This window comes from Vanacampus margaritifer, chromosome 14 (assembly GCF_051991255.1).
Source record: "Vanacampus margaritifer isolate UIUO_Vmar chromosome 14, RoL_Vmar_1.0, whole genome shotgun sequence".
Lineage (NCBI taxonomy): Eukaryota > Metazoa > Chordata > Actinopteri > Syngnathiformes > Syngnathidae > Vanacampus > Vanacampus margaritifer.
In genome coordinates, this window is record NC_135445.1 from 19585988 (window position 1) to 19598487 (window position 12500).

Consider the following 12500-nt stretch of genomic DNA (forward strand, 5'->3'; position numbering starts at 1 on the left):
CTGTATTTTGAGAGAACAATACATTTACACTGCTATATAAACTCTACACTAGCTATATGCCATTGTGTCATTCCTTCAGTGTTGTCCAATGAAAATATATAATTAAATACCTGCAGAAAAGTGAGGGGTATAATCACTTTTGTGAGATACTGTACATCATACTCAGCAGAAATGCTGATTATTAATGTGTGCAGACTGCTTTTTGCTAGTCTAACCTGGCTTGCTCTGACCAGCCAATCAGGACGGAAAAATGCTAATGCCATTGAGGACTAGCTCACTAGCCTTCAATTTGCAATCTGATTGATTAAAAAAACAGTCCCATTGTTAATGTAATTAAGTTACATCCCCCAGCACTGCTGATTAAAAAAACAGTCCCATTGCTAATGTAATTAAGTTACTTCCACCAGCACAGCTGATTCTGAAAGTCACGGGTAGATAGCATGCCAACACAATCACATAGAAGTCAACATCTGATTGGATAAAAAAATTATATCAGTCACATGCAGTAGTGAAAGTAGTGCAGCCGAGAGAACATCCACCAAATGAAGCAAATACATATTTGACAATAAATTAATACCATGTCATGGGGAAAGTATTTGAATTTAGGTCACAGATGTAGGTCAACCTTGCTGGCTCTGGCGGACCACCACTGACAAATCCACGTTGTGCTTTAGGACAGAGCAACCAGTTGCCGTTAAAATCCTGAAGAACGATGACAGCAGCACATCAGTTCGGGAAGAAATGCTGCGAGAAGCAAATGTCATGCAGCAGCTGGACAATCCTTATATTGTGAGGATGATCGGCATCTGTGAGGCAGAGAGACTCATGCTAGTAATGGAGCTGGCTGAACTGGGACCACTTCACAAATTCCTGCAGAAAAACAAGTATGTTCTCTTTTGTATTCTCATTTTCCTCATTTATCAGAAAATAAAACTATTATAAAATGGAGTAAGAATAAAGTTCAACGGTGTTTGTTCACATTTGACTGGTTTCCTCCAACATATTTAACAGAAATCTCTATACCAATGTATCAAATATACAGTCTAAGGGAATTATCTGTCAGCTCTTAGAGTGATAGATTCGGAATTTGACAGAAATATTCTGAAAACTATGCTTCACAAGACCGTTCACGCAGGCGAAAAAAAAATAGTCTGCATTCTTGTTTCGAAGTTTTGTTTGAATGTGGCATTTAAGCTTACTTGGGAGTTGGATTTTGTTGCTGCAACCTCAGTGACTCCCACCCGTACTTTGGCCTTCATCTGGGTCTGAATTTGTCCGTGTCCATTTTGGAGTAGTAGAGGTCTTTCCTTTTCAAAAACCTGTCCATCAAAGTATTCTTCTGCGCCATAATGCCACCGTCACCACCACCTGATGCATCATCCACGCATTCCTGGTCTCAAAGTACAAAGTAATTAGCTATCCACTGCCACCTACTGATATGGAATAATATTACATGGTTACTCGGCTGATCACTAGAAGGCAGCATCTTGGGCTATGTTGGTATCGATACTAATATTTCCTAATAATGATAATAATAATAATTTAGATTCCCCCCAACCCCACGATTCGATTCAACTCAATCCAATCCAATATCGACTATGGAACATCAATTCTTAAATATCAAGGACATAATAAAAACCTGACAAACATTATCTAAATTAAATTATGTGGAGGCAGTAACTGGTCGAGTTATTTTAATTAATGAAAGTAACGTGTGTTTTAATTACTTAAGTGTTACACAAACATTGACATCAGCAAAGATGAAATGCCAATACTATTTTCATAATTATAATTCAATAATTGTACATCACTGCCGTTGGGCAGAAGCCTTGTAAATCACAATTTGGCAAACTTTTTTTTTCTTTTTCTTTCAAAATCTATACTTTTTGTCAGTGTGGGCAGGGCTGGACTGGCTATCTGGCATTCAGCGCAGATGCCCAGTGGGCCGGCCTCTTTTGGGGTGGATACAGTGTTTTTTTAAATGATTATTCTCCTACATTTTACCCCGAAAGACTGGCCCACAATTTAGAGGTAGCAGTCCATTAATCCAGTTTGAGTATAGATAGTAAACTGAAACGGAAAATCGATTAATCTTTTTTTTTTTAACAATTAAAATTTACCGCGGCACACTTGCAGTGGTTGAAAAACACTGCCCTAATCAATTCAAACCTGATGAATTTACTAAGCAGTTAAACACTGTATTGTACAGTATTTAGGATAAGTGTGATTTTTGTTGGTTGTTCTTACACAGGCAAACAACCATCGCCAACATCACTGAGCTGGTGCACCAGGTGTCAATGGGGATGAAGTACCTTGAAGAGCATAACTTTGTTCATCGGGACCTTGCTGCTCGGAACGTGCTGCTTGTAACACAGCATTATGCCAAAATCAGCGACTTTGGTCTCTCCAAAGTAGTTGCAGAGGACCAGAACTACTACAAGGTAACTGCGGACTCGAGATGGAAATGGGGGGGATGCCTGTACATGCTGATTTTTGACTGGACAGCACAACTTTTTATTTATTTATTCTAAGGAGCTGTTAAATTATCAGAAGGGGACTCTATATCCTGCATACATTAACAATACACTGTTTAAATACAGTATTTGCTATTTTTGTTTTACTGTATTTTGTATACATCGTTCCCACATTTAAAGTTACAAACCTGGCAATCTACCAATATGATGGATTATATTTTTAGCTCAGTGGCCTAGTGTATAACTTTGAATTTTTACTATTGAATAAGTCCATAAGTCATAACAATATAATTTTTTTATGCATGCCCAGTTTTTAAACAATGGAAGTTTTCTGATTAGCACAAAATTCTTGTAATTTTGTCCAAAATCAGGCTTTTCCTTTGAAGTGTGATAACTTTTTTTTTTTAATTTTCTACTGCTCAAAATGTTAAGTGGCATCAGATCTACCTATACATATATAGTTTTTATTTTTGAATGCCCCCTATGTACAATAATAGCAGTATTATGCTAATAGCAAGACTAACTATGCTGTATATATATAAAATAAAAGACTAATTTGAATATTTCATGACATAGAGGTTCAAACAAGTCCATAAGTTATAACAATATAATTTTTTTATGCATGCCCAGTTTTTACACAATGGCATTTTTCTGAGTAGCATACAATTCTTGTAATTTTGTCCCAAATCAGGCTTTTCCTTTGAAGTGTGATAACTTAGTCATTTATGAATACTTTTTCCCCACTTTCAACCGCTCAAAATGTTTAGTGGCATCAGACCTATCCAACCATACATAGTTTTTTTGTTTTGTTAATGCCCCAATGGACAATAGCAGTATTATGCTAACAGCAAAAAATTGATATATATATCAAAGTAAAATATTTCATATGACAATTAGATCCTTGAATAAGTCAATAAGTTGTAACAAGATATATATTTTTCTTTAGAACAAGAAAGTCAAAGTCACAATAACTGATTTTGATGACAGAATTTATGAGTACCACTTTAGAACAAATATGTAGAATTAATTAATGAACATGAAACACCAGTTATTGAAACGAAGAACTACCAGTAACTAAACACCAGAACTACTTTTTTTCTCCATTTAACATTACATGCAATGGGTTTTGATGTGTTTTTTGCAAATGTAAGTTCCACATTTTGCGCAAACGTTTGAAGTCCGAAGTGGCTTTGTGCAAAGGCCACATTGTTTGCGCTTAGACGCATGCAAGCCTTCGGCAGAAAGCTTTGCTTCCAGTTTCAAAATTTCAGGCCAAATTAGAGCCTTGCCTAGTTCCTCAAGCCGCTTGAAGCGTTTCTTATGGTTCGCTGTATGATGCCCTCGTTAGAAAATAAATCTAACGCAGTTTCAGAGCAGCCGATTCTGGCTACTGCGTAGAGGGTTGTGCGGCCACTTCGTGAGTAGGAGACCATAATATTTTTTTATTTTTTCAAAACCACTCACTAATTTCTTTGCCCTGATCGCCGTCATTTTCATCATCCCCCCCCCCCAGCTTTCACCTCTGCGATCATCTGTGTCCACTTCCCACTCCTCGTCATGCTCATCTCCGTATTCATCGTCATCATCCTCTTCCTCCTCCGGCATTCAAAGTTCAAGAGTAGACTCCTCAACCTCTCCCAAGCTCTCCGAACTAGCGTCCGAATCAGTACTTTCTAAAACGAGCCGAAACCCGTCCTCCAATACCATTCCTAGCCATTGCTACCAGTTGTGGTGAAAGAAATGCGAAGTCATCGCGAGAACAACGACCTAAAAAATGCCCAGAACCAATAAAAGTAAAGAAATTCCAACACCCAACCAGTAAGAGTTGAAATTCAAACAATAATAATAAACAAGTGCATTTTTTTTCGCCTTTGTGGGCAATATTTTTGTATTTTCTTGTGCACATCTGCAAATATGCATGCCCAAATAGACTAAAAGTGAGCTCAGACACATCAACACCAAACTTTTTTGTAACAACCGTTTTTATCGCATTCATTTTGACCAATCTGCAGCGGGCTTTGCACAAGCAAATTCATTTATTAGCCTATGGCGCTATCTAGTGGATTTTAGGTGTTAACACTCAACACACAAATTCCTCTATTTTCATGTTTATGACTCGTCAAAGCGATTGCATTAGTAATCACGGAAAATGCATTATAACACATCAGGTTTACAGCATATCAAAAACTGTGATTTAAAACGGGAGTCAATGAGTCAAAATCTGGCATTATTACAAGAATTTCGAGTGAATCTCTCCCTCCTGTTTGCAATAATTATAAATTGTAGCATGGCGCCATTTTGAACTTCTACATTTTTTAACAATCCTGGTGAAATGTCAGGTCCCTAGTGGATTTTTTTTCAAATGCTTTTTCTTTGATGAAACACAGAAAAACATAAAAAAAAAAAAGACTGAAAATGTACACAACACCGACGGGTTTTAAATGTAAAATATAAAGGGTCTCATTTCATTAATAATTACCGTTGCCACATATAACTAAGTAGATCTGGTGCTTTTTGTTTTATTACAGTGAACGACACATTTTCATAGAGCGTGAAGAGGAGACATAAAATATTTGATAAATAAATAATTCCATGCGTCCTTTGTAACTGTTCACATGTACTCCCGTTTATAATAAACATCAACATACACACGTCAATCATATTTTATTTATGAAAAAACGTATTTTCTTCGCACAGACTTTTGTAAATAATACATGCTCTGTATCAAGCCCCAACTTGAGACCCAGCAGCAGTCTAGCCCTCTTTATCCAAAGCCACCAGGTGGCCTTTTCTGCGGCCTCACTTGCAGATCTAATAGCAAATTAATATAATATATACATATATATAAATATATACAAATAAATACTTGGAATCACTTAAATTGTGAGCCATGAAACTATAATCTATGAAAGTTTGACTCTTTGAATGGAATTGTGGAAATTATTCAACTTTTCGAGGATATTCAAATTTTTTGACGAGCACCTGTAGATATTTTATGATGGTATGTGTTTTCAGCAAATATCACAATCAGAGGTGCTTTGGGTCACAGCTGGTCATTCAGAAACTGCTTCCACCAGTCCCTTGACCCTTCAATGAAGAAAGATCCTACCAGTTTCATCGTCACATTCCAGGGTCGATCCTCGGTCCCGGTAGGGTGCCCACATCCAGCCAATAATTATTAAGCACTTGGCTGAGCTTAACTTTAGTGTCACAGCAGAGGGCAGTCAGTTTTAAGCTTCTTTCACACGACACAGGCAAGATCAAATTATTTATTTTCATATTTATTTCCTACGGCATCAACAAAACCTTAGATGCAGTCCATTTAAACAAATAAATAAATGGTGGTCATAATACTGTTGCTGATTTTTATTTTATTTTTTTTAAAAATCAGGGTATTTTAGGTTTTAGGTATGTTTGACACGATTAAAATATGACACCCAAACTCACCTCTTTCTGATGCTGATGTGAATGTTTCTACAGGCAAAAGGACACGGGAAGTGGCCGCTGAAATGGTACGCTCCAGAGTGTATAAATTACTTCAAATTCTCAAGCAAAAGTGACGTGTGGAGCTTCGGGGTGCTCATGTGGGAAGCGTACTCGTACGGAGAGAAGCCATACAGGGTATGAACTCAAGTAGCCGTTATATGGTGCTGCATATAAAAGTAGCGAGAAAGATTCATATTCTGGGTATGGAGTGGACAGTCACAGCAGGCCTGAATTTAACTCACAATTGCCCTAACTTTTTATTTCCTTCAGAACGACAAGTATTTAAATATCAATACAGTACATACATATTCTTCCCCTGCCAATAGTTGACTTGATCGTACCACATGCAATTTTTGTCATGTCATATTTTCCGCAGGAATTTCGAGGAAGGAATGTTTTGCAAATGATTGAGAGTGGAATGCGGATGGATGCCCCGCCCAACTGTCCAGCAGAAATGGACAGCCTCATGAAGACTTGCTGGACATATGAGTAAGTCAGCAAATAGTCATTTATCAGCTGGTTTGAGTATTAAGAAAATTGCATACGCTAAGTGCAGAAGAAAATTATTGAGAATTACACTACAGTAGTTGCATCATGTTCTGTACACAAGCACTCCTCCAACACCCCCACCCACCGGCAATATCTGTGCAACTAAGAAACACATTATCTTGACATTTTCAAGAATTTCCATTAAAGAGCCTCGTTTGTTTTACAGGGTGGAGAAAAGACCTCCATTTGCTGTTATTGAGCAAAGACTACGGCGGTATTATTACGACATTGCAGAATGAAGAGCCACACAAATGTTGCGCAAATACAGAAAATTGATACATCATTGACGTTGACTGTAGATCTGTTGTACATTTTAAAAAATAAATACATATTCTTCTGCAATAAAAAACAAAAATCACAGTACACCTAATTTGTAATTCTTTTAAATGTATTAGTATTACACATTCTATGCAGCGACCTCCATTATTGTCAGAAATATTAAATGCCATCCAACCAGTTTTTAAGATATGGCTGTGTGAACAGATTACAACTATAAACCTCATCATGTTACCTTCATCAGCACTTCATCACTCGAGTGAGCGAACACTTCATCACGTTTGACACATGATGTGATATGGTTTGGATTATTCGGAACGCCTTTTAAAGCGGAGAATCCACACTGTTTTAGTTCAACACCCAAATTAAAAATGTGGTTAAAAACGTATTAAAACATTCTTGCTGGAACAAGACGATAATCTCAAAGCAGAAGTTCCTTTTGATGGAGAACCAAAACTGCCAAAATAAAGAAATTACTAAAATAAAGAAATTACTAAAATAAAGAAATGAATAAAAGTAAAAATATAATTAAAAAATTAAATACAAAAAATTATTATAAATGGAAATAAAACATTCATTCAACATATACACGTACACACGCGTATAAAATATTAAAATAACCTTATTAAATGTTTAGTCATACCCCAAGCTACAATGCTGACTTTGAAAATAATGGACTTGAACAAAAAGAATGATAATATTGTCATTCATTCTTGAGCAAAAGTTGTTGATTTAAGAAAAACTCAGATTTCATGGGTGCAAAAACTATGTGAACCTTTAGTGACTTATCAGTCTTTCACATCTACTTTGAGGGATTTTTGCCACTCTTCCTTGCAAAATTCTGCCAAATGAGAGGTTAGATGGACGTCTAGCATAAACTGCCCGCTTCAGGTCCCGCGCCACTGTATTTTGAAAGAATTTAAGTCAGGACTTTAACTGGGCACATCCAGAACATGAATCTTCTTGTTCTTCAGACATTCATTGGTGGTATTGCTGGAATGCTTTGGATTATTGTCATGTTGCATGAGCCATCGTCTGCCAGGCTGTAACTTCACAAAGAACGGCTTCAGGTTATGATCCAGGATTTCACAATATTCCTCTGAATTCATGATTCCCTGAACTATGTGGAGTTGTCCAGCTCCCGAGGATGAAAATCCACCCCAGAATTCAGCATTTTCACCCCCTTGCTTCACTGTAGGGAGAAGGTTCTTCTGCAGGTATGCACTGTTGACTTTTCACCAAACATGACTGTTTTAGTTGTAACCAAATAGTTGAATTTTGGACTCATATGTCCACAGAAGGGACTTCCAAAAAACTTTGGTCCAAAAGGTTTGTCCAGGTACTCTCTTGGCAAAAATGAGATGGGCAGCTTTGATCTTTTTTTTTGGGAGCAGAGGCTTCTACCTAGCAAACCTTCCATGAAAGCCTTGTCGATTGACTTTTCTTCTGATTGTTGAAGCATGCACATGTGTACCAGATGCAGCAAAATAGGTCTGCAAATCCCTCGATGTGATGCCCAGGTTGGCTTTCACCTGAATTAGCATTTGTCTTGTGGTTCTTGCTGATATTTTAGAAGGTCAACCACTTCTAGGCTGGATTGTAGTAATTTTCAGTGTTCTCTAGTTGCAGATGATCTGCTTCACAGTGGAATGATGAAGCTAAATTTTTTAGATGACTTTATAGCTTTCCCCAGACAGATGTGCTTTCACTACCCACTTCCTGAGGTCCCCTGAGATTCCTCTTCCTCCCAGCATGACTGACCTGTATGGGTTAACCTGGGTAAGACTAAAGTGACGTGGTTTTGTCCCTGTTACAGTCAGTGATGCACAATTTCTTTGCTAAACCTCTCATTTCATTGGTCCATTTCAGTGGTCAGTTTAGCTACCAATGTGTCCTACTTGATCCTACTGCTTGTTTTAAGCAATGCAGCTCAGGGTTCACTTACTTTTGCGCCTACATGAATGACCAAAAAACTATTTTTAAGTTAGTTTTGACTACACAATTGATAAAAAAAAGAAGATCTAAACCTCTTATTTCATATAAAATTGATTGAACAACAAAATCAGGTTGAAACAATTGCTCAAGAGGTTCACAAACATTTTGAGCAGCACTGCAAATATATATATATATATATATACACACACACACAGTATATATAAACAGTATATATATATATACACACACAATACACACACACACAGTATATATATATATATATATATATATATATATATATATATATATATACACACAGTACATATATATATATATATATATACACACAGTACATATATATATATATATATACATACACACACACACAGTACATATATATATATATATACATACACACACACACAGTACATATATATACACATACATACACAGTATATATATACACATACATACACAGTATATATATACACATACATACACAGTATATATATATATATATATATATATATATATATACAGATACATACACAGTATATATATACACATACATACACAGTATATATATACACACATACATACACAGTATATATATACACATACATACACAGTATATATATATACACATACATACACAGTATATATATACATACATACACAGTATATATATACACATACATACACAGTATATATATATATACATATATATATATACATACACAGTATATATATACACATACATACACAGTATATATATATATACATATATATATATATACATACACAGTATATATATACACATACATACACAGTATATATATATATATACATATATATATATATACATACACAGTATATACATATATATATACATACACAGTATATACATATATATATACATACACAGTATATACATATATATATACATACACAGTATATACATATATATATATATACATACACAGTATATATATATATACATACACAGTATATATATATATACATACACAGTATATATATATATACATACACAGTATATATATATATACATACACAGTATATATATATATATACACACATACACAGTATATATATATATATATATACACATACACAGTATATATATACATAGATACGCAGTGTATATATATATATATATATATATATACATACGCAGTGTATATATATATATATATATATATATATATATATATACACATACGCAGTATATATATATATATATATATATACACATACGCACTATATATATATATATATATACACATACGCAGTATATATATATATATATATATATATATACATACACACACACATACACAGTATATATATATATATACATACACACACAGTGTGTATATATATATACATACATACACACACAGTATATATATATATATATATATACATAGTATATATATATACATAGTATATATACATACATAGTATATATATATATACATACATACATAGTATATATATATATACATACATACATAGTATATATATATACATACATAGTATATATATATATACATATATACATAGTATATACATATATACATATATACATAGTATATACATATATACACATATATACATAGTATATATATATATATATATACATACACATATACATACATAGTATATATATATACATACATATACATACATAGTATATATATATACATACATATACATACATACAGTATACATATATATACATACATACATACATACAGTATACATATATATACATACATACATACAGTATACATATATATACATACATACATACAGTATACATATATATACATACATACATACAGTATACATATATATACATACATACAGTATATACATATATATATACATACATACAGTATATACATATATACATACATACAGTATATATATATATACACATATACATACACAGTATATATATATACACATATACATACACAATATATATATATACTGTATATACACAGTATATATATACATAGTGTGTATATGTATATACATACATAGTGTATATATATACATACACACAGTATGTATACATACATACAGTATATATATATATACACATACAAACATATATATACACATACATACAGTATATATACATACAGTATATATACATACATATATATACATACATACATACATACATATACATACATACATATACATACAATATATATACATACAATATATATACATACATACAGTATACATACATACAGTATATATACATACAGTATATATACATACATACAGTATATACATACATATAGTATATATACATACATATATACATACATATATACATACATATATACATACAGTATATATACATACATACAGTATATATACATACATACAGTATATATTCATACAGTATATTTACATACATACATACAGTATATATTCATACATACATATATATATACAGTATATATATTCATACATACATATATACAGTATATATATTCATACATACATATATACAGTATATATATTCATACATACATATATACAGTACATATATACATACATATATACACATACATACATATATAGATACATACACCTACATATACATACATATATATAAGAAGACAAGACAGGGATGCCCACTATCCCCTTTATTATTTGCAATATTTATTGAGCCACTTGCAATAGCCATACGCCAGGAAAGAAGGATTCAAGGAATTCACTCTGGGGTAACAGAACATAAAATTAATCTATATGCCGATGATATTTTACTTTATTTAGAAAACCCGGCGATTTCGTTAGGGGAAGTATTTAACTTAATAACTAAATTCTCACAGTTATCAGATTATTCTATCAACTGGACAAAATCAACACTTCTACCTATTACAGAAAATTCATGGAACCCTGCAAGCCAGGACCCACACTACTCATTTCCTATAGGTAATTTAAAATAATTAGGCATAAAAATCTCACCTAAATTAACTGATTTAATTAATCTAAACTTTTCTCCACTTCTGGATAACATTCATAGTGACTTGGAACGCTGGAATAATCTTCCTATTTCTTTAATAGGACGAATAGCCACCATTAAAATGAAAGTTTTACCTAAAATAAACTATTTTTTCTCAATGATTCCATTTAAACCTACGGCTTACTGGTTCCAGTTGTTGGACTCAGCCGTTACAAAATTTTACTGGAATAAAAAAAAAAGCAAAGATTAGTCTATCTACTCTTCAGAAAAGTAAATCCAAAGGTGGTCTAGAGGCACCAAATTTTATGTACTACTATATAGCCAACCAGCTACAATATATCGTTCTATGGGCACAACCCAACAGAGATACTAACTGTTGGCTGGAACTAGAACAGAAGGATTGTAATAACCTCAGACTTCTAGATTTACTCTTTATTACAACATCAATTAAGCGACATAATTGTTTTAAAAACCCAATGATTTCCGCCACCCTGACTGCTTGGTGGAAGGCATTAGAAATGACAAAAGCCCAAGTGGAGCCCTGTGGGCTTTCTCCCCTATGGCATAACCCCGACTTTCGAATTAACAACCAATCATTTTATTTAGGTGTGTGGGAGCAGAAAGGAATTACACATCTCCACCATCTCTTCTCAGATAATATGTTTATATCATATACATCCTTGCTCCAAAAATACAAAATAACAAACGGAATTTTTTTACATTATCTGCAAGTTAAAAATATGATAAAGAAACAAATTCCAACACTTCAG

The 12500-nt window shown here is 33.4% G+C and overlaps 1 protein-coding gene and 1 long non-coding RNA gene across 9 annotated transcripts in view; one reads left to right on the plus strand and one right to left on the minus strand.

Annotated features, from left to right (window-relative positions):
* LOC144033904 (uncharacterized) overlaps positions 1 to 5973 on the minus strand; it is a 7138-nt gene extending 1165 nt beyond the window's left edge. Inside the window, exons 1-3 of one of the 3 annotated variants that reach the window (XR_013288110.1) lie at positions 3995 to 5973; positions 1200 to 1390; positions 626 to 806 (exon numbers count right to left, since the gene is read on the minus strand). This is a non-coding gene — a long non-coding RNA (uncharacterized LOC144033904). Of the gene's footprint in view, positions 1 to 577; positions 871 to 1199; positions 1391 to 3994 lie in introns of all 3 variants that reach the window. The other 2 variants (XR_013288109.1, XR_013288111.1) reach the window with 2 other exon arrangements.
* Positions 1 to 6872, plus strand: part of syk (spleen tyrosine kinase) — a 28349-nt gene extending 21477 nt beyond the window's left edge. For 5 of the 6 annotated variants that reach the window (XM_077542302.1, XM_077542306.1, XM_077542304.1 and 2 more), the window contains 5 exons: positions 675 to 884; positions 2252 to 2441; positions 5955 to 6095; positions 6337 to 6449; positions 6676 to 6872. In XM_077542302.1, coding sequence (XP_077398428.1) covers positions 675 to 884; positions 2252 to 2441; positions 5955 to 6095; positions 6337 to 6449; positions 6676 to 6748 — 727 coding nt within the window. In that variant the 3' untranslated portion in view covers positions 6749 to 6872. Of the gene's footprint in view, positions 1 to 674; positions 885 to 2251; positions 2442 to 5489; positions 5624 to 5954; positions 6096 to 6336; positions 6450 to 6675 lie in introns of those variants that run through there. The other variant, XR_013288108.1, reaches the window with a different exon arrangement.
* Positions 6873 to 12500: the final 5628 nt, after the last annotated feature.